Source organism: Vulpes vulpes, chromosome 12 (assembly GCF_048418805.1).
Source record: "Vulpes vulpes isolate BD-2025 chromosome 12, VulVul3, whole genome shotgun sequence".
In the NCBI taxonomy this organism is placed as follows: Eukaryota; Metazoa; Chordata; class Mammalia; order Carnivora; family Canidae; genus Vulpes; species Vulpes vulpes.
The window spans coordinates 148,700,591-148,723,911 of record NC_132791.1 but is presented as its reverse complement, the minus strand read 5'-3'; the positions used below and the strand labels follow the sequence as shown (position 1 = coordinate 148,723,911).

At 36.1% G+C, this 23,321-nt stretch overlaps 2 protein-coding genes across 8 annotated transcripts in view; both read left to right on the top strand.

Annotated features, from left to right (window-relative positions):
* ATG4C (autophagy related 4C cysteine peptidase) overlaps window positions 1-23,321 on the top strand; it is an 85,664-nt gene that overhangs the window by 4,951 nt on the left and 57,392 nt on the right. For all 7 annotated transcript variants that reach the window (XR_011995970.1, XM_026006943.2, XM_026006944.2 and 4 more), the window contains exon 2: window positions 21,432-21,575. Coding sequence is in view for 5 of the 7 variants with exons in the window: in XM_026006943.2 (XP_025862728.1) it covers window positions 21,500-21,575 (76 nt within the window). In the remaining 2 variants the exon portion in view is untranslated. The remainder of the gene's footprint in view (window positions 1-21,431; window positions 21,576-23,321) is intronic.
* On the top strand, window positions 88-666 carry LOC112926072 (mitochondrial import inner membrane translocase subunit TIM16). The gene is given in 1 exon segment (XM_072732066.1): window positions 88-666. A coding segment is annotated over 1 exon segment (447 nt). The 5' UTR covers window positions 88-146; the 3' UTR covers window positions 594-666.

Here is a 23,321-nt window from a genome sequence, read left to right as displayed (position 1 = left end):
CTACCCTCATAGAAAGTATTGCATAACTGGGAAGGCAGACATAAGTCAAATGTTCAAAGAAATTTAAAGTTCCAGTTATCGGCCCTTGAGCTGGGGCCGCGGGGCCAGGAAGCCGAAGCCCGCAACCCTGAGGCAGAGCGGCCAGCATGGCCAAATACCTGGCCCAGATCATTGTGATGGGGGTGCAGGTGGTGGGCAGGGCCTTTGCCCGGGCCCTGCAGCAGGAGTTTGCAGCCAGCCGGGCAGCAGCTCATGCTCGAGGACGTGCTGGACACCAGTCTGCAGCTGCCTCCAACCTGTCTGGCCTCAGCCTCCAAGAGGCCCAGCAGATTCTCAATGTCTCCAAGCTGAGCCCGGAGGAGATCCAAAAGCTTCCCCTGCCTCTGTAACCCAGAGACCGCACACCCTCTCACGGTGTCGTCCCCCCCCCCCCCCCACAGAACTATGAACACCTGTTCAAGGTGAATGATAAATCCGTGGGTGGCTCCTTCTACCTGCAGTCCAAGGTGGTCCGAGCTTGGGAGCGCCTGCAGGAGGAGCTCAGGATCCAGGCCCAGGAGGACAGAGAGAAGGAGCAGATGCCCAAAACGTGACCACTCAGCTCCTCCTACTGCACCCCATCCACCTCCTCTAATTTATAGTTTGGTAATAAATGTCTTTTCTGCATTTTTCAAAAAAATAAAAAATAAAGTTCCAGTTATCGTAAGTGCTTTAAGAAAGGACTTGATGTTATACAGAGGAAAAACTGTTTACAAGAGGGATAGCAGTGTGGATGGGGAGAGGCCAGATGAGAGATGATAATATCTTGGGTAAGATGGTGGTGAAGATAGAAGTGGATGGATTTAGCACTATATAGGAGAGGGGACCAGATGATGGGCTGGATGTGAGGAATGAGGGAGAGAAAGGTGATGGCACCACTGCTTTTTGGGTTATGTAACTGGATGGATAATGGTACAGTTACTGAGAGAACATTGTAAGGTGATCAGGTTTGCTGGGACATGATTTGTTTGTTAATATTTTTTTTTTATGGTGGCATCAGTTTTCAAGGTTAATTTCTTATTTTTTTCTTTTATGTCATTGTTTGAATTAAGTATATTTGAGGAATGGTGTACCTGAAATCAATTTTTTCAGGTTTTTTTTTTTTCCTTGAGAGAGCAGGGATAAAGCATTTGGAAATATGTTGGTGTATGTTTTGAATTTCTATGTAACATTCAACCATATATATGAATAGGTAACTGAGTAGTACAATTATATATGATCTTTATTTTCATGTGAGATTTGGAAATAAATTGGGCATTTGGCTAAATTATAACTTCATTCAATTAGTGTGTATGTAAATTTAAATGTGTATTAGGGAGGAAGACATGCTTTTGTCTTTTCCTTGAACTGTCTCCTTTTAATAGATATGAATCAATACAATCAGTTTATTTTTAAAATTTTACATTTCATAGTGAAGAAGTAGAATGTGTAGAACAGAGAGCATGGGCTCTGGAGTCAGATTGCCTAGACTCAAGGTGTGTTTTGTTATTAACTAGCAGTATGACCTTGTAGAAGTTTAGTCTTTCCAAGCCATTTTTCCCCATAATCTGTAAGATGAGGATAATAATAGTATCTGCATTATAGAGTTGCTTTAAGGATTAAATGAGATGATGTATGTGCATAGGTTAACAAAATTCCTGTACAGAATTTGTGCTTATTATTGTTACAGATATGTGATCTGAAATTATACCTGTGATAACATTTTATTATTATTTTTAAAGATTTTATTTATTTATTCATGAGAGACACGGAAAGAGAGGCAGAGACATAGGCAGAGGGAGAATCAGGCTCCATGCAGGAAGCCCGATGTGGGACTCGATGCTGGGACCCCGGGACCACACCCTGAGCCAAAGGCGACGCTCAACCACTGAGTTACCCAGGTGTCCCATGTGACAACATTTTTAATTATAACTAAACTAAACTATATATCATTATATCTAAAAGATCTCAATTGGAGAAAAATTTGGTTAGTCATATTTGGATTTGGAGTCAGTATTATGTAAGATAGTTTTGCTGATTCATAATTGTCCTAGATGAGTTAACACATGTCCTTTTTTAATGCATTTTCATCAGAGATTATGTTTAGTCTACAGCTATAATAGGAAACTAATTGTGGCTTGGTTTGTAATTATTTTTAGCCAAAACTTTTTGAACTTCATGTTTGCTTTTAGTGCTTATGGATAGGATAAAGAAGTAGTTAGATTTAAAGTCTGCTCAGCTGCTTGAAAGTCAATTTAATTTCCACCCTACTTTTTTCTTCCAACTTTTATTTTGAAAGTTTCAAACCTATAAAGAAGCAGAAAGAATAGTACAACAAATGCCTGTATATCTTTTACTTAGATTCACTTGTTAACATTATACCTCATTTGCTTTCTCTCTCTCTAAATAACATATGGTGTGCTTTCTTTTTCTTGCTGAACCATTGGAAACTAAGGTGGAGTTATCATGACACTTCACTCCAAAGTTCTTCATCATATATCTCCTATGAACTTTTATGTAGGACATTATCCTATATACCTATAATGTTATGTGCAAACCCAAATAACTTAAACCTGATTGATAATACTGATAGTATAGGCCATAATAAAAATTTTGAATTTACTCAGATGTTTATCAGTAATGTCCCTTATAGCTTTAAAAAAATACCCAAAAAAATCTAATTGGGGCATCTGATTGGTTCAGTCAGTGAGGCATCTGACTCTTGATTTTTTTTTTTTTAAGATTTTATTTATTTATTCATGAGAAAGAGAGAGGGAGAGAAAGAGAGTAAGAGAGAGAGAGAGGGAGGCAGAGACATAGGCAGAGGTAGAAGCAAGCTCCATGCAGGGAGCCTGACGTGGGACTCGATCCCGGGTCTCCAGGATTAGGCCCTGGGCTGAAGGCGACACTAAATCGCTAAGCCACCCGGGCTGCCCAAGATTTTACTTATTTGTTCATGAGAGACACACAGAGAGGCAAAGAAGTTAGGCAGAGGGAGAAGCAGGTTCCCTGAGAGGAGCCTGATGTGGGACTTGATTCCAGGACCCAGGGATCACGACCTGAGCCAAAGGCAGATGCTGAACTATGGAGCCACCCAGGCGCCCTGACTCTTGATTCCTGCTCAGGTCATGATCTCACAGTCCTGGGATCAAGCACTGCATCGGGCTCTGTGCTCAGTGCAGGGTCTGCTTATCCCCTTCCCTCTGCTCCTACCCCCAGTCCCCCGCTTGCACTTTCTCTCAAATAAACAAATCTTAAGAAAAGTACTTCCAATCAGAGATTATGAATTTTTTTTTTTTTTGAGATTATGAATTTTCTTAGGAAATTTCCTTTTCCTGTGTGTGTGTGTGTGTGTGTTTTAAAGATTTTATTTATTTATTCATGAGAGACACAGAGAGAGAGGCAGACACAGGCAGAGTGAGAAGCAGCCTCCCTGCAGGGAGCCTGATGTGGGACTTGATCCCAGGACCCCGGGATCACACCCTGAGCTAAAGGTGGATGCTCAACTGCTAAGCCACCCAGGCATTCCTATTGGTCCTTTTTGTGTGTACCTACTATGTGTGTGTGCCAGGCATGGTATCGGAATGTTTGCCCAGGATAATGCAAGGCAGTAAAGCCCAGAACCAGGCCCTGCCCTCACTTCCTTTGGGTCTTGATGGTGCTGCTTGGGGCTGTGGGGAAGCAGTTTTCCTTCAGTTCAACAGGGATCTGTGTGCCCCAAGGCCAGCCTGATAGGGGGGCAGCCCCTCAAGGCGACGGCAGCAATTCTCACCTTTTTCTTCCTTCTTCTTTTTTTGTTTTGTTTTGTTTTGTTTTTGGTCTTTCAAGACTGACATTTTTGAAGAGTCCAGGCCATTTTGTTTTGTAGAATGCCTCACAAAATGAATTTGTCTTGATTGTATCCATACAATTTCAGGTTAAATAGTTTTTTTCAAGATGTTCCATAGAAGATATTGTTAACTTTCCATTTCACCACTTCAGGAAGACTATAATGGCAGTTTACCCCATTATTGGTAATGTTAAGATCAAAGATCAGTCTCTTAGGTTAACCAGAGATCTGCATTCTTTTTTTTTTTTTAAAGATTTTATTTATTTATTCATGAGAGAGAGGGGCAGAGACATAGGCAGAGAGAGAAGCAGGCTTCCCACAAGGAGTCTGATGCAGGACTCGATCCTGGATCCTGGGATCAGGACCCGAGCTGAAGGCAGACACTTAACCGCTGAGCCACCCAAGTGCCCCAGATTTCTACATCCTAATGCTATCTTTTCCCATGTGAACTTAATAGTAATCTGTGTAGGTAATACTTTGAGATTACTGGATATTCTGTTTTCCAACAATTCTCTTTTTTATCCTTGGTTTTAGTAGTCATGGATCATGCTCGCCTGAGTCAGTCATTGCACTGGTGGTTGCCAGATAGTGGTTTTCCAGTTCTCTCAGTCCTATATATGTTTGCTGGCTATCTTTTCTAAAGAAGAGCTATTTTTCCTCTGTCCTTTTATTTTAGTATCACTATATACACAAGGATTCTTTTTTTTTTTTTAATTTATCTGTTATAAGTTTGTTACCATTCTTCTTCTTCTTCTCCTTCTCCTTCTCCTTCTCCTTCTCCTTCTCCTTCTCCTTCTCTTCCTTGTTCTTTTTCTTCCTTCTTTCTCTTCGGAAGTAGCCTCCACACCCAGAGTGGGTCTTAAACTCATGACCCTAAGATTAAGAGTCCCGTGTTCCACCAACTGAGCCAGCCAGGTGCCCACTATTACTGTTTTTGGTGATTAAATTACCTCAAATTGGATTAGTCAAATTCAAGCCAGTTTCTGTGGCCTTTGCATATGTCCACATTGGTTGGCATATTCTTATTTTTTTGTACAATAAGACGTTCCAGGCTCACCTTGTATGTATATTCACTGCTTGAAGCCTGGAATGAGCTATTCTACCATGGAATACTCTTTCAACTTGGTGGGAAATGCTACTCAGAAACCACGGCTTGGCACTGAATATACTCATTGCTACTGAAATATCATTGCTTTTAGGTCTTTAAATGGGCACACAGATGCACACACACACACTCAAAGGATATGAACTCAAATTCAAAACCACAGAGTTCATCTTCACTTTCTATCAGTTCATATTTGTATCTCCTTTTCCTGCAGGGAGAATTCTGATTCAAACCTGTATCAATATATTTACTCATCTAATGTCTCCTGTAAAACACTTATGATAGTTTTGGTATTACTATATTGATACTCTCTCAAACAACAGATTTACTGACCAATTAAAGATTTCTTTGCCATTTTACGTCCTTAGGCAAAAGATCTATAATGAAATCATGCTAAAGATCTATAATGAAATCATGTGTTCAAAGTTCTTTGTATTATATTTTCCCTGTGATTATCAGTTTATTGTTTTAATTTATTTTTTAAAAAAATTTTATTTAATCGAGAGAGAGAGAGAGAGAGAGAGAGAGAGAGGCAGAGACACAGGCAGAGGGAGAAGCAGGCTCCATGCAGGGAGACCGACAGGGGACTCCATCCTGGGTCTCCAACATCATGGCCCAGGCTGAAGGTGGTGCTAAACTGCTGAGCCACCTGGGCTGCCCTGATTATCAGTTTAAAATAAAATTTTCTACTAATCTACTTTTAATAGACTCTTTCTGCAAAATAAATTTTCTGGTAAAATGACTAAAGTAGCCATAATAATTTAAAACTGTCATAATATATAGTTATAGAGAACTCTAGAACAGTTATATCAGGTATAAAATATGCATTTAAAAAAATCTTTGTAAAGCTTTACATCTGTAGCTCTGTTTTCAAATTGATACACTGTTTAAAATTAGAAATGATGAGAAAAATGACATCAAACAATTCCATTTGTAAGCCAAAACAATTGTGTTTGTGAACATTTTAAACAATGCTCTTCTTTTGACTAATGATACAATTCAAGCATTAATCTTTAACAATAGATATAATTGTTGAGGGTACTTTAACTCATTCCTAAGAAATATGGCTAGTGTTATCCTTATTTACACCCAGAATAGTAAGATTTATATTATTTGTGTGTCCTTGGTCTTTGTATTTGAAGAATCCCACTGTGTGTGATATTTTTCTATGTGAATGTTCTCATTGGAAAGGGGAAAAATATTTCTCTTAATAATTATAACATTTTATATTTCTACTGTGAGACATAACCACATTACATCTTAAGTTCTGGTTAGTTATAAACATCTTGCATTTTAGAATGTAAGTTTAATGGGGACAGGAACTGGGTTTCATGGCTCATTATATCTCCTAGTACCTTACAAAAGTAACCACTCAAATATTTTATGAATGAATAAATGTGATATTTTGTGTTTGAATGAGGTATAATTACCAGTCTCAATAATATAGATGCTTTTTTTTTATTTAAGATTTTATTTATTTATTTATTAGAGACAGAGAGAGAGAGGCAGAGACACTGGCAGAGGGAGAAGCAGGCTCCATGCAGGGAGCCCGATGTGGGACTCGATCCCGGGTCTCTAGGATCAAGCCCCGGGCTGAAGGCGGTGCTGAACTCCTGAGGCACTCAGGCTGCCTAGATGCATCTTTTTGTAGCAGAAGTAACTAATGGAATGGGACTTGGAAAAGATCTTGTCCATATTTACTTGTTAAACAAACCTCAAAATCAGTGTGTCTCAAACTGAATTTCCCATCTTCCCCTTCCCCTTCTCCTCTTGGATTACCTGATTCAGTTAATGGCATAATTATCCTAAATAATCAGACTTGAACTCTCCCGTCACTTTAGTCTTTCCTGTCTGTGAGTACATAAACATTCATATATTTGTATGATGTTACTAGTTCTACCATGTCAGCTTTCTGCTTATATCTTATTTCTCATCCCTTTATTGATACCCTAATTAAGGCCTTCATTACCACTCATATAGCAGTCTTCTAATTGAAGGAATTGAGAATATGTATTTATTTATACATTTTTAAAAAGATTTTGTTTACGAGAGAGAGAGAGGCAGAGACACAGGCAGAGGGAGAAGCAGGCTCCATGCAGGGAGCCCTATGTGGGACTCATTCCGGGGACTCCAGAATCACCCTCTGGGCTTAAGGCGGCGCTAAACTGCTGAGCCACCTGAGCCACCTGAGCCACCCGGGCTGCCCGAATTGAGAATATTTAATGTGGAAAGAGATGATGCAGCGGGAGGGGGTAAAGGTATTGGAGGTCTTTAAATATCTGATGGGTTATCTGATAGATTAGTTTCAGAAGACGCAACCAGCAACAGTTGGAAATGACACAGACCTTTGATTCCGTATGTCTTTTTTTTTTTTAAGCTTTTATTTATTTATTCATGAGAGACACAGAGAGAGGCAGAGACACAGGAAGAGGGAGAAGCAGGCTCCCTGCAAGGAGCCTGATGTGGGACTCCATCCTGGACCCTGGGATCACGCCCTGAACCAAAGGAAATGCTCAACCGCTGAACCATCCAGGCATCCTGGTTTTGTATGTCTTTAAAGCAAATGAAGTTGTTTAAAGTTAGCTGGAATAATGTAGCTATATGGATACTCTAGAACAGTTATATTAGTAAAGAAAAATAGTTTAAAATAGTGTCAGCCTTTTAAACTTACAGCAGTATTTTTAGCTCCCTATGGAGCTTGTTAAGTACTGAACTTCCTGTTTGGAGGTGTTCACTCAGAGACTGGGTGAATGTACTTGGCTAGCATGTTGTAAAGGAGAGCTCGCTATTATATGGGTGGTTGAACCCAATTAATGATTAGTGAGTGAGTTTGAACAAGACAGCAGAATAGATTCCTGGGGATGGGAGTGATATTTTTTTTCAATCTTTTAAATTTACACATTTTCTTTCACTGCTTGCTTTCACTGTTCATAGGTTAGGAGAGATTACAGATAGATTGGAATGTATTATTTGGGAAAATGATTAAGACATGTTATTTATATTACTACTTACTGGTTACCTAGATAGTTTATAAATTCCCTTTTAATCCTGAGATTCTGACATCTTTCAATTGTTGCTTCTTATAAGCAGACTGCATATTTAACCACTTGTAAAGTTGCATTTTAAAGTATGGAAGCTCCAATAATTCATAGTTATCTGGGACCCACCAGAGGTTACTTGACATAATTAAAAATTTATTTATCAAACTACAGTAAGTATATGCTTCTTAGAGATAAGATCAGGGAGATCAAGGAATGCTTAAAACAGCCCAGATATCATTAATACTTATTACTATAATTTAAAGTAAATGATTGAAGTCATTTAAGCTCCTTATATCCCATTTAGATTGTTATGATGATGACTTTATAGTCTGTGAACGGGTAATACTCTGTGCTGTACAAATGGAGGTATTTGATTGTAGGACCTGGATAGAAGTCATGTGTGAGGGTAAATGAGAGTAAATAAATGCTCAGTACTTAGTTTCTTCTTTTTAATTTTTACATTCAAGAGAATAATGCATAAGTAGTAAATTTTATTTGAGTTATCACTATAAAAGTAGCTGTGTATTGATTTAGTGTTTTTAACTGGAGGGTGTGTTCCTGAGGAGTCCTAAGAATGCTTATAATATATATCCTTGAGCAAAAACGATCTTATTAGTCCCTTATTAATCTTTTTGCTATCAGCTCTTTTATCCCTCTTTTAAAAGCCAGTTTCTGAATATGTGAGTCCTACCCTTTTTATGTTGCTGTTCCTTTGCTCTATCTTTTTATTTTTATCTCTTACTGCCATTTACTTTGCCTAACCCTTAGCTCTGAAAGAGGACAATCCAAATAAATATTTTCAGGGTTCTCCCTTTCTTCGAATTTGTGACTTTTTAAAAGAAATAAACATGCTGGGTTTATAAACATTTTTAGACTACAAGTTTAGTGTATGAAGATAGAAAATTGGCAAATATAGGAAAAGAGGGCAAAGAAATGGATATAGTAATTGATGCTTCTGCAGACAAAGAACTGAGATGGAAAGAAATAAAAGCAGAGATGACAGACCAACATATTGAGAGACGTTCAAGGTCAGACAAGGGATTAATATTTGTTACTAAAAATGCAAGCAGGTAGAAAAGGTTACAGTAGATGAAAACTTAGAATGGACCTCACAGTTCATTTTATTTGATGGTATAGCTAAAAGCACATAAAAATTCTAAATCAATATCTATATTTCATCTTGCTGCAGAATACCATTTGGAGAAGATGCCTAAGCATACGCAAATCCTGTAAGTCTGCAGTGTTTTTGTCAGTTGTACTGTGTGACTGAGATATATTCTGTAGAATCAGTCCCTAAAGTTCTGTCTGTCAGGAGCTTTTACTTGGCTTTAAATTCTCAGTGGATAAAATATTCTTCTATCTATTGCTATATGGGAGAGGCTGATTACCTTCATCTGCCCTTCAAGGACATTGATTTGAGTACCCTTTACATTTATCAGTTTATAATTTATCGACTGTCTTAATGCACAGTTATGGTTAGAAAAGTGACTCTCTAAAAATGACATCTGGGTCTCAATCGATGATTTTCATATCAAATATTGTAGTTCTGCTTTCCAAAAGAACTCTGCTTAATGTTCACTCTGCTTTTCACATCATTAACAGTAAAATTTAGGAATACACCCCATCTGGTAGCTTTATGTTTACGAAGATAAAGTAAAATAGAGCTTTCTCCTCTTTACTGCTGTTTTTTAATTAAAATGGATTTGTCAGAATGTAAGCAGTGAGTAGAAATATGGGACTGGTGGATGATAAGATTTATTGTAGTTTGCATTAATAAAGAAAGTCTAAAAAAAAAAAAAAGAAAGTCTAGTTGAGGGACACCTGGGTGGCTCAGTGGTTGAGTGTCTGCCTTCGGCTCAGGGCGTAATCCCAGGATTCGGGATCAAGTCCCACATCGGGCTCCTTGTGGGGGGCCAGATTCTCCCTCTGCCTATGTCTCTGCCTCTCAATCTGTGTCTCATAAATAAATAAATAAATAAATAAATAAATAAAATCTTTAAAAAAATGAAGTCTAGTTGAAAAAAGTTACTAATTTCTCTAAAGTTTAGGAAAAAACCATAAATCCCTTCTTAAAAAAAAAAATCCCCTTTTCTTTTTTACCATAAATCCCTTCTTAAACGTGTTTGGAAGTTTCAAAGAATGCTATTTTAATGGTTTTCCAGACTAAGGCTCTGACATACATAAACTAAACAAGATTTTAGTTTGCTCACTGGAGCCAAGTATTTAGGATAACAAAAGAGACTGAAAGATACTAGATACACTTGATCTTAACTAAAAGGCCAAGAAGTGATTGAAATATACTAGATAACAGGTAAATCATCATTTTATACCTGAGAGAGAATGAATTTTAATTCATTTAAAAAAATATCAGGAAAGCTTTTGGAAAGGGAAGTTGTGGGTGTGTATAGTTTAGAATTTTTAATGGGACTACTCTTTTTTTTTATTTTATTATTTTTTTTAAAGATAATGGGACTACTCTTAAAGTTCATTGTGGTTTCATTTGTGTTTTTTGCTCATTTGTAGTTAAACTCAAAGTACTGTTTGTCTTGCCTTTCCTTGGCTTATCTTATACAAGTATAAAAAAAGACATTTTAAGAGACTGAATGGACTCCATTATTAATTTGTTCCTTTTCCTCTTTCCAAATCTTACTACTATTTTAAGGAGAAACAAAAATTATGAATTAACTAGGGATATCCTCCAAGTTGTTTTATTCAGCCAGAGCTGCCCTAGGGAATTGCATTGAGGAAGTTATGTTTTCTTTATGACTAAATAGCTGAATCTGATGTCTTGAAGAACCAGAAGAATAAAACTGTTTATCTTAAAAAGGAAAAAGTACTGTCTCAGCATTTTCTATTTCTCAGAGGTTGCTTAGGAATTTTGTAATAGACTGTCCTCTCTGTAGGTTTCTTCATCAAGCAGTTTCAAGCACATTTGTAATTTCCTGTATTCAATTTTTTATCTGAGCAATTTTATTTATTTATTTATTTATTTATTTATTTATTTATTTATTTATTTATTTAAGATTTTATTTATTCATGATAGATACAGAGAGAGAGAGAGGCAGAGACACAGGCAGAGGGAGAAGCAGGCTCCATGCAGGGAGTCCGACGCGGGACTGGATCCCGGGACTCCAGGATCGCGCCCTGGGCCAAAGGCAGGTGCTAAACTGCTGAGCCACCCAGGGATCCCCCTGAGCAATTTATTTTTGAATATTATTTTAAAAGAGGTTCAATGTAAACAATTTAAATAAAGTACAAAATATAAAGAAAAGATGGCATTTCATCTTTCAGGTCCACTTTTATTTATTTTTCTTAGTTCCACCTTTAGCATGGACTTCTAGACAATGTTTTTGTATATTAGTGTAACTGTATGTGTATATATAGTATATATACCTACAGATGGGTAAATTGTATTCATGCTATTCTCTCTTCCTCAAACTGTATAGTCAGTAAACTTTACTTTTTTTAGAGCAGTTTTGGGTTCATAGCATGATTGAGAGACAGAGTTCTTATATACCTCTTGCCCCACAAAACGGAATTTTCCCCACTATCAACATTCTGTCCCAGAGTGGTACACATTTGTTATTGTCAGACCTACATGGACACATCATTATCACTCCAGGTTCATAGTTTACTTTAGGGTTCACTTATGGTGTGCATTTTGGAGGTTTGGATAAATGTATAATGACATGTATCTACAACTATAATGCTCTAGAGAATAGTTTTATTGCTTAAAAGTCCTTTGTGCTCTGGCTATTCATCCGTTACCCACACTGCCTCCATCCCTCACAAACACTGATCTTTTTACTGTTTCTGTAGTTTTGCCTTTTCCAGAATATCATACTATTGGAATCATACAGTTTGATAAACGGTGACCTTTTAAGATTGGCTTCTTTCACTTAGTAATACGCATTTAGTTTTCCCTAATATCTTTTATGGCTTGATAGCTCATTTCTTTTAAGCATCTGAGTAATAGTCGACTGTCTGGATGTATTACAGTTTATGTATCCAGTCATCTACTGAAGGAAATCTTAGTTGCTTCCAAGTTTTGGTAATTATGAATAGAAGCGCTATAAACATCTGTGTGCAGGTTTCTATAAACATCTGTGTGCAGGTTTCTGTGTGGATTGTTTTTATTTCATTTGGGTAAATACCAAGGACCACAATTGCTGAATAATATGCTGAGAGTATGTTTAGTTTGTAAGAAGCTGCTGAACTGTTTTCCAAAGTAGCTGTAACATTTTACATTCCTATCAGCAATGAATGTGAGTTCTTATTGCTTGATGTCCTTGTCAGCATTTGGTGTTATCAGTGTTTTGGGTTTTGTCCATTTTAATAGATATGTCGTGGTATCTCATTGTTTTAATTAGCTCTTCCTGATAACATATGTGTAACATATTCATATGCTTATTTGCCATCCTTATATCTTCTTTGGTGAGGTGAGTCTGTTAAGGTTTTTGGCCCATTTTAAAATTAGGTTGTTCATTTTCTTATAGTTAAGTTTTAAACATTCTGGGTATATTTTGGATAGTCCTTTAGCAGATGTGTCTTCTGCAAACATTTTCTCCCAGTCTGTGGCATGTCCTTTCTTTCTCTTGACATTGTCTTTCACAGAGAAGTTTTTAATTTTAATGAAGTCTAGCTCACCAGTTATAAAAAGTCATTGCCATGCTACAGGTCATTTAGGTATTCTTCCATGTTATCTTCTAGGACTTTTATAGTTTTGTGTTCCAATACATCTATGATCCATTTTGAATTAATTTTTGTGAAGGGTGTATGATCGTTTATCTCCTTTCTTTTTTTTTTTTTTTTAAGATTTTATTTATTTATCCATGAGAGACAGAGAAAGAGAGAGGCAGAGACACAGGCAGAGGGAGAAACAGGCTTCATGCAGGGAGCCTGATGTGGGACTCAATCCTGGGACTCCAGGATCATGCCCTGGGCTAAAGGCAGGCGGTAAACCGCTGAGCCACCCAGGGATACCCCTATCTCCTTTCCTCACCCCCCCAGGTGTACATCCAGTTTTCCAGCAACACTTATTGAAAAGACAGTCTTTGCTCTGTTGTATTGCCTTTGTTCCTTTGTCAAAGACCAGTTGACTATATTTATATGGCTCTATTTCTAGGCTCTTTATTCTGTTCCATTGATCTATTTGTCTTCTCTTTTGCCAGTACCATTAATAACGTCTGTCTGATTTTGGTATTAGGGTAATGCTGACCTCATGGAATGAGTTAGGAAATATTCTCTGTGTTTCTGTCTTTTCGAAGAGGGTGTAGAGAATTGGTATAATTTCTTCCTTAACTGTTTGGTAGAATTCAACAGTGCAACCATCTGAACCTGATGCTTTCTTTTTTAGATGTTTATTTATTGTTGATTCAATTTCTGGTCAATAGATATAGGCCTATTTAAATTGTTTATTTCTTGTGTGAGTTTTGGCAAACTGTGTCTTTAAAGGAATTGCTTCGTTTCATCTAAGTTATCGAATTTGCAAGCTTAGAATTGTCCATAATAATCCTTTATTGTCCATGGGATCTGTGGTGATGTCCTATTTCATTTCTGATTTTAGTCTTTTGTGTCTTCTCTCTTTTTCTTAGCCTTGCTAGAGGCTTATAGATTTCATTGATCTTTTCAAAGAACCAGCTTTGATTTTGTTCATTTTTCTCTATAGGTTTCTTTCTTTATGCCTTAATTTTTATTATTTCTTTTTTCCTGCTTACTTGAGGTTTAATTTGCTCTTCTTTTTCTAGTTTCCTAAGTTGGAACTTTAGATTATTGATTTTAGATCTTTCTTCTTTTCTAATGTTTGCACTCAATGCTATTAATTTCCTTGTAAATATTAAGGGAATTTTCTGCATCACAAATTTTAAGTTGCATTCTCATTTTTCATTTAGTTAAAAACATTTCTTAATTTCTCTTGATGTTTCTTATTTGGCCATGTGTTATTTGAAGTGTTTTATCTAATTTCCAAGTACTTGGAATATTTCCAGCTAACTTTCTGTTATTGATTTCTTATTTAACTCCATTTTGGTGAGAACAAATATTGTATGATTTCTATTCTTTTAAATTTGTTAAGATGTGTTTTATGGCCCAGAATCTGGTCCATCTTTGTGAATATTCCATGTGAACTTGAGAATAATATGTTGTCTGTTTTTGTTGAGTGAAGTAGTCTGTCAATTATGTCCAGTTGATTGGTGGTGCTGTTTAATTCGGCACTGTCTTTACTGATTTTCTGCCTCCTGACCCTTTTTTTCTTTCTGTTAGAGGGGTGTTAAGGTCTCCAACCTTAGTAGAGGAATCATCTGTTTCTTCTTACAGTTTTATCAGTTTTACCTCACATATTTTGATGTTTCTTTGATATCTTTTTATGGTAATAAATATAGATCTATGTCATAATATGTGTATAGCATAATTTTGTCATCAGATATTTGTGTCTATTAGCACACCAGTTTGCTAGGTGTCAGGATACAGTAGTGAACAAGATATATTCTCTGATTCACGGGCTTTATTATTTGAGAAATAATTATGTAAAATGTTTCTTCAGGCTCCCCCAGGTTCATCTTTTATGATGATGAAAAAATATGAAATTCCTTTAATGTGCATTACTTAGATTTAGTAAGTTTGAAAATATTTTCTTATGTTTATTGGTCTTTTTTTTTTTTAGAGTACCTGGATTTTTTTTCTATTTGGGTGTTTTTTCCCTTATTGATTTGTAGTTCTTTGTATGTTAGAGACATTTACCCTTTTTCTGTGTAATAGCTGTTGAATTTTTTCCTAATTGATGAATTATAACTCAACCCAGTTAATGTTCTTTTTATTCTTCCTATATGAAAGTTTCCATTAAAAAAAAAAAAGATTTTATTTATCTATTTGAGAGAGAGAGCATATGAGCAAGCTAAGAGAATGGCAGAGAGGGAGGGAGAGGGAATCTCAACCAGATTGCCCTCTGAGCACAGAGCCCGACACAGGGCTCTATCCTATAACCCTGAGATCAGGACCTGAGCCGAAATCAAGAGTTGGACACAACTGATTGAGCCACCCAGTTGCCCTTTGAAGTTTTCACTTTTATGCAATTACATTTTCCTTTCTGATTTTTGGTTTTGCATTGCCATGCTTAGAAAGTCCTTTTCTACAAGACTGTTAGAATTTTTTAAAATTAATATTTCCTTGTATGTATACATGTGCCAAGTGGGTGCATTTGCATTTAATTCTTTTATTTGTCTAGAATTCATAATGCACGAGGTAGCTTTATTAAACTGGCTAGCTTATTACTCTAGCACTTTTTTTTTTTTTAAAGATTTTACTTATTTATTCATAAGAGACACAGAGAAAGAGAGAGGCAGAGACACAGGCAAAGGGAGAAGCAGGCTGCATGTGGGGAGCCTGATGTGGAACTCGAACCTGGGTCTCCAGGATCACATCCTGGGCTGAAGGTGGTGCTAAACTGCTGAGCCACCAGGGCTGCCCTACTCTAGCACTTTTATTTTTTTATTTTTAAATTAAATTAGCCTTTTTTTTTTTTCAGTGATGTGAAACATTCCTTATATCAGGTACTAGAGTCTCACATGTGTTTGGATTTATTTCTATTTTCCCTATTATGTTTTTAGTCTTGTCATCCTTTGCTAACAAATAATAAATTTAAGTTTAACTAGACTTTAACTACTCTAGTTTTACAATGTGTTTTAATATTCAGTAAGGCAAATCCTCCCCTCGTTTAAAATTTTTAGTTATTCCCTTTTAAAAAAATTAAAAATTCTATTCTTATTGTTGCATATTTTCTCTAAGTTTAAGTAAGAAAAATACATAAAACACAACTAAAATCCCTTACCCAGATTCATATTTTTTATATGTATATATGAAATATTTTTTCTGAACCATTTGAGAAGAAGTTGTATTCATTGTGACTCCTTATGTCTAAATATTACAGTGTAGATTTAGTAAAAATACTACTGTCTGTTGTCTAGATTTATCAATATAATACCTTTTATAATTTTATTCCTTTTTCTTAGAAGCAGGTATTCCATTTAGCTGTTGTGTCTTTTTAGTTTCCTTTGATGTGAAATGTTTCCATGGCCTTTCTTTGTCTCACATGACACTGACATTTTTGAAGAATATGATTTTCGCTCCCCTTTAAAAATAGATGGTTCCTCATTTGAGGTTTGAGTAGTTTCCCCATGCTAGGTTCAGATTTGCATCTAGGCTGGCCTATTATAATTGTGATGGACTCTTCTCAAGACTTGCCTCTGAAGGCAAAGAATAGCCCAAAGCCATCTGTTCCACATTGGCAAAGTAATTGTTTAATAGACATTTTTATTGAAGTATAATATACAAAGAGAAAAGTAAACATATAATAAATGGACAGTTCTGTTTTCACGAAGGGATTAGACCCATATTTTTACCATGTAGATTATAATAGAACATTAGCACCCATAGCCTACCCTTGTATCTCCTCTTGGTTACTCCTTCCTCTTTTTTTTTTTTTTTAAGATTTTATTTATTTATTCATGAGAGACACAGAGAGAGAGAGGCAGAGAATTAGGCGAGGGAGAAGCAGGCTCCATGCAGGGAGCCTGATGCGGAACTCAATCCTGGGACCCCAGGATCACGCCCTGAGTTGAAGGCAGGTGCTCAACCACTGAGCCACCTAGACATCCCAGGTCACTCCTTCCTCTTCCCTGAAGGTAATTTCTAATTTGATTTCTAATATCATAGATCAATTTCGCCTATTTTGGAACCTTTAGAAAGGGACTCATATATATTTTGGTGTGTTGGCTTCTTTAGCTCAACATTATGTTTGTAAGATCTATTAACATTGTTGATGTAGTTGTCGTTCATTCGTACTGCTGTATATAATATTCCATTTTTATAAATATACCATAGCAGTACTTGGATGGCTTAGTTGGTTGAACAACCAACTCTTGGTTTTGGCTCAGGCCATGATCTCAGGGTGGGGAGACTGAGCCCTTGTTGGCTCAATGTACAGTCTGCTTGAAATTCTCCTTGTCCTTCTCCCTGCTCATGTGCTCTCTCACTCGCTCTCTAAATAAATAAATAAATCTTAAAAAAAAATACACAGTACTTCCATTTCACAGTTGATGGATTTTTGAATTGGTAGTTTGGAGCTGTGAATTGAACTACTATTAATAGGTTTATATATATGCTTTATTGAACATATGTATGCATTTCTGTTGTGTATAGTCCTAGGAGCACAGTTTCTAGGCAAAGGCTATGAATATGTTCACTTTGAATAGCTATTGCCAAACACTTTGGCAAAGTGGCTACATTAAGTTTTAATCACACTGGTGGTGTATGAGTTCCTGTTGCTTAACATGTAACACTTGTAATTTATTGACTTTTTAAGATTTAGCCAACCTGGTATATTTGTAACACAGTCTTGTTTCAATAAATGTTTTCCCTATTAAAGACTTTACTTAGGCATATTGGCCATTTGGTCATCCATTTGTAAAGTTGTGTCATCCGTTTATAAAACTCCTGTATTTTGTGTATTCTACTGTTTTTTTTTTTTTTTTTCTGAGATTTTCTCATTGACTTGTGGGAGGCCCTTGAATATTCTCTTTGTATTAACTGAAATGTAATTGACACATAACATACTAGTTTCCGTGTAGAACATTGATTTGATACTTGTATACATTGGGAAATAATCACCACCATAAGTCTAGTTATCTGGTACCATACAAAGTAATGAATTTGTTTTTCTTGTGCTAAGATTTACTCTTAGCAACTTCCAAATATACAATACAATTTTATATTGTATAGCCACCATTGTTGTATAATACATCCCCATTGCTTATTTATTTTATAACGGGAAGTTTGTATCTTTGATCCTGTTCACCCATTTTGCTTACCCCCACGCCCCGCTGCCCCTTTGGCAACCATTTTGTTTTTAAGGGGAGCCGCAGTGGGAGAGAGATAGAGAATCTCAAGCAGATTCCCTTCTGAGTGCAGAGCCCGCATCAATCCCATGAACCTGAGATCATGACCTGATCTGAAACCAAGAGTTGGATGCTCAACCGACTGAGCCACCCAAGCATCCTAGTTAGTGGCTTTTTAACAATACAAAAATTAAATTCTAAAACTTACATCTGTTCTTTGTATAAGATTTGAAAAAGGTAGACAATAGTGGTATAAAAATAACCACACACAATTTTATATCCAGAGAAACTTGTCAATTTTTGATGTACTTCTAATTTTTTCCCTTCTCCTTCCCCAGCTAGTATCATATAATGCATAAAGTTTTAGATTCTGCATTGTTTCCCCATTATCACAAACTTTCTGGAGACTTTTTTTTTTTAATTGGTTTGAGAGAGAGAGTGTGCAAGTGCATACAAGTGGAGGGAAGAGCAAAGGGAGAAGGAGAGAGGAATCTTAAGCAGACTCCACACTGAGCATGGAGCTTGATGCAGGGCTCAATCTCATGACTCTGATATTATGACCTGTGCAGAAATCAAGAGTCAGACGCTTAACCAACTGAACCAACCAGGCACCCCTCCGGAGACATTTTTAATGGATCAATCAATCAATCATGTAGATGCACATTTTAATAAACCTTTCTCCCTGCTTTTCTAAATTTTGTTAAATTATGCAATTTTCTGGAGGAAAATTTTTTATTCTAGTTGTCAGTGAAAAAATTTCCAGTTGATAGAATTTTACAGCTTATAAAAACGCTAAGTGATATACTTATGTCAATTTATCAGTTCACTGATTTATTTAATTAACATATTTTGAGACCAGGCACATGTCAAGCAGAGCTTAAGGACATTCAAAAAGTTGACCATCTAGTGTAAGAGGTAAGAAGATTACAATACAGTGTGATGAATGCCATGATAGAGGAGGACAAAGAATCCTATGGGAGCTAAGAGCACGGCCATCTATTTTAGTTTGAGGTATGGAGGGGGTTAGAAATCTTACAAGTCTGACCAGAAGAGATGAAACTTAAGCTGGGTCTTAGGGACTCATGGTAACAAGGTAGTCAAAAAGTAAGGGTGAGCAGGAAGGCCTTCTAGGTGGAGGAAACAGCACATGCAAAGACATGGGAGCATGTCCAGTTTAGGAAGCTTTAATATTAATATTAAAAGTGGCTTCAGTGTATGGTACATGTGAAGGAGTAGCAAGAGAGGAAGCTAAGTAAGAGGGCAGATATAATTTCTTGAAGGCCTTGAATATTCTCAAGGCTAAGGGTGTAAACATAAATAAGGCAAAGTCCTTGAGGAACATCTTTGTAGCTCTAATTCTCATTCTCCGTATCATGTAGCATTCTAAGGTGTAATTTGTTCCTCTTTTAGATTACATTACACATCTCAACTTTCCCTCAAATCAGTTATAAAACAAGTACTTATAAGCTACATCTATTCTTAAAGTAAGAAAACATTTTCTGTTGTAGATTTAAGCCATTCTTTTTTTTAAAAAAGATTTATTTATTTAAAAGAGAGAGAAAGGGAGCAAGGATAGGGGGAGAGGGAGAGAGAGAATCTCTAATACGCTGAAGAATGTCATCAGTTCTCCAATAGCTCTTGCTCACACCTCACCTTTAAGCTCCAGATCTATATATCCAACTGCCTAGTTGGCTTCTCTAGAATACCTCTAGAATGTAAGCTCCATGAGAGGAAGTATTTCACAACTTTTGTCCTAAGCCATATCTGCATTTCCTTGAACAGTGTCTGGGAATACTTTATTAAATAATTAAATAAATGAATGATTCTTTAATGTATCTCTCAGAGCATCTCAAACTACATATAAGTCAAATTCATGATCTTCTCTAACCTGACTTTCTTCTGATGCTCCCTGTTTCAATGGTTGGTACCTTTTATTTAGTTTCACAAGCCAGGAACATGGGTGTATCTGGCATATCTATCTTTCTTGCCTTCCATATTCATTTAATCACCAAGACATTGAATTTTTGACACATTTCCTTATATGTCCGTTTTTCTCACTTTCTGTTGCTCCATTCCAAACTGTTATCATCTCTCTTGTAGTCCTGTACAGTACTAATAAACTCTAATTGTGTGCTCTCGTCTTTTTTAATCTATTCTTTGTGCTGCTATGGGAGGCAAACCCACAGATCAGATTCTAATATTCCTGTTAGAAACCAATTGTTCTTAGGATAAGCAACAAAATTCTTAGCATGGTGTACAAGGCCGTGTGTGCTGTAGCCCATGTTAAACCTATCGCTATATCTCAAGCTCCCTTTTTTTTGTGTGTTCTAGTCATATTGGCTTTTAAAATTTTTCCAGTGGACCATGCTTTCTCCTGCTTCAACTGTATTGTATAATTAGTAGCTTTTAGTACATACTATAAAATTGAATGTGTACTGTTAGAGAAATAAATGTATCAATACTTTTGAGTAGATATTTATAATACCTAAAAGGGAAATGTTCTGTGCAGTATTCTTGAAAAGTAAACTGTGTGAATTATTGGAAATAAGCACAAGCATTCTAAGGTGTAATTTGTTCCTCTTTCAGATTACATTACACATCTCAACTTTCCCTCAAATCAGTTATAAAACAAGTACTTATAAGCTACATTTATTCTTAAAGTAAGAAAACATTTTCTGTTGTATATTTAAGCCATTCTTTTTTTTTAAAAAATATTTATTTATTTAAAAGAGAGAGAGGGATAGGGGGAGAGGGAATCTTCAGCAGACTTTCTGCTGAGTGCAAAGCCCAGTGTAGGGCTTGATTTGAGGACTTGGAGATCATGACCTGAGCTGAAATAATGAATCCCTTACCTAGCTGACTAAGCCACCTATGCGCCCCTGAACCATTCTGTTTTTTAAAAAGATGCTGCAGGGGGTGCCTAGGTGGCTCAGTCGTTAAGTGTCTGCTTTCAGCTCAGGTCACAGGGTCCTGGGATCGAGCCTCACATTTGGCTCCCTGCTCGTTGCAGAGCCTAGTTCTCCCTCCCCCTCTGCACCTCTCCCTGTTTGTGCTTGCCCTCTCTCTCTATCTCTGTCAAATAAATAAATAAAATCTTTAAAAAAAATAAATAAATGCTGCAGTATTGAGGTAGGAAGGAAAGGTAGGAAATGCCTTAAAATGATAGTAGTGACTTAATCAGTTTAAGTGGAATCCTCCATTCTGAAGATAGTTACCGTTTCTTACAAGATTTAAAACCATCTTCTCTGATTACAAATAAAACAATTCTTGAATAGTCTCACAAGCACCAAAGCTGAGTTGGCTTACTAAGCTGATATGTTGTTCTTAATTGTGAGTACTTGGAGGAGATTGTTGTTTGGCTTTGTGTGATATTTGGTATTTATTTTTTTGTAATTATTTATCGAATAAATTATATTCTGTTATATAAAATGAAAAATTGGTTTTCCCATTTGCAGTTTAAATTGTACTTAATCACAAGTAAAACTTCAGCAGTATTGCCATATAATATATACTCATTACTTATTTTTCTTTAATATTTTTTCTTTTAGTCAGTACAAAAGATTTAACTTTACAGAAGAATGCAATCAAGTAATGGCTTTTTTCTTAGAATTTGAATATGGAGGCCACAGGAACAGATGAAGTTGACAAGCTAAAAACTAAATTTATATCTGCTTGGAACAACATGAAATATAGTAAGTATTATTTAAAAACTGTATAGATCCAAAGAAATATTTGAAGATGTATATCATCTGCCTTATTAAGTCACAATCGCTTAAGTTTCTCTTTGAATGAATATTTCTATAAGAATGGAGATAAGCATATATCCTGAAGAAGGAGCCAAATATCATCATAAGCATTGTCTAGAAACTCAGGCATACTATGTGGGTCCTTTTTTCTTTAAACATTGAAAAACAGATGGAATTTATTTAAGTGATGTTAACACCTCAGTTTTTCAAACTCAGTTTCAGGCAACTTCATATATAAACTAGGGGAAGCAAGCAAAAATAGACCTTTGAACACACAAAGCAGAGTTCACACTCTGATGATACCTATGAATTTCTTTTAGGAGTATCCCTAGACCTTTATTTTTAACCTAGTTATTCTTGGTTTGCAAACAAATCCAGTAAGGATCATAAGGTGGTTTTGAAACCCACTTGGGATTAGAAACAAATTAGAGATTAAGAAAGTTTCAAAAATGGAGAAATACTTAGCAGAATCAGCTGCAGCAGGAAGAAGTTCATATCCATAAAATAGGGAAGATAACATTTAGCAAAACCCCTTCATAATGCAAATTCAGGTAAAATATAATTGACAGTGGCTCTTGGTTTACTGGAAGGCATGGACAGCAAGCTCTTTAGATAGTTATAACTTGGTAATAATGAGACATTGCATTTTGAAAACTCTGAACATTGATTTTTAAAAAATTGAGATATAATTTACATACTAAAGAACGTACCCTTTTATGATTCAGTGTTTTTTTGTATATTTACAGGACTGTACAACCATCATCACCCCCAAAGCAACCTTATACCCATTCATAGCTACTCCCTATTCTTCCCCACCTCTCTCTATTGTCCATCATACAATGTCGCCACCCATGTGCCCCGCCCATTTTTTTTTATTAGAGCCATTCTAGTGGGTGTGAGTATGTTGCTGAGTTTGATTTGCATTACCTTGATGAATAATGATGTTAAGCATTTTTTTAATATACTTATTGGCTATTTGTATATATATATATATATATATATATATATTTATTTATTTATTTAATATATATATATATATTTAAGATTTTACTTATTTATTCATGAGAGACACAGAAAGATACAGGCAAAGACACAGGCAGAGGGAGAAGCAGGCTGCATGCAGGGAGCCCGATGTGGGACTCGATCTGGGAAGTCCAGGATCATGCCCTGAGCCAAAGGCAGGTGCTAAACTGCTGAGCCACCCAGGGATTCCCTTGGTGTTGTATTTTATTAGCTTTGTTATTTTGTGGATTCCTTAGGATTTTCTGTATGTAAGATCATGTTCACCTGCAAATAGAGATTTAATGCTATTTTTAAGCCATTTAATCTGGTGAATAGGTTATGTAATGAAGATTTCATTTGTAAGCTGAAAATTGCCACATAGGAACTAGATAATACATTTTAGTAGTATCCTAGGAATTGTTATTTAACCTATCATTTAGATTTGTGTTGTCTTCAATATCTAGATATTTTAAGTGTCCATAGTAAAATTATGATAATCTCTAATCTCAAAGGAACAGATTAGATTGTTCAGGCTAAGTATTCTATTCTACATAGCTTCAAGTTATGGAGTAGTATTTTTGTTTGATTTTATTGGTGAAAATCATTGTAAAATGTTTTATGTATTTTTATTGGTGAAAATCATTGTAAAATGTTTTATGTATTTTCCTTGCTTAGAGTTTGTATAGTATG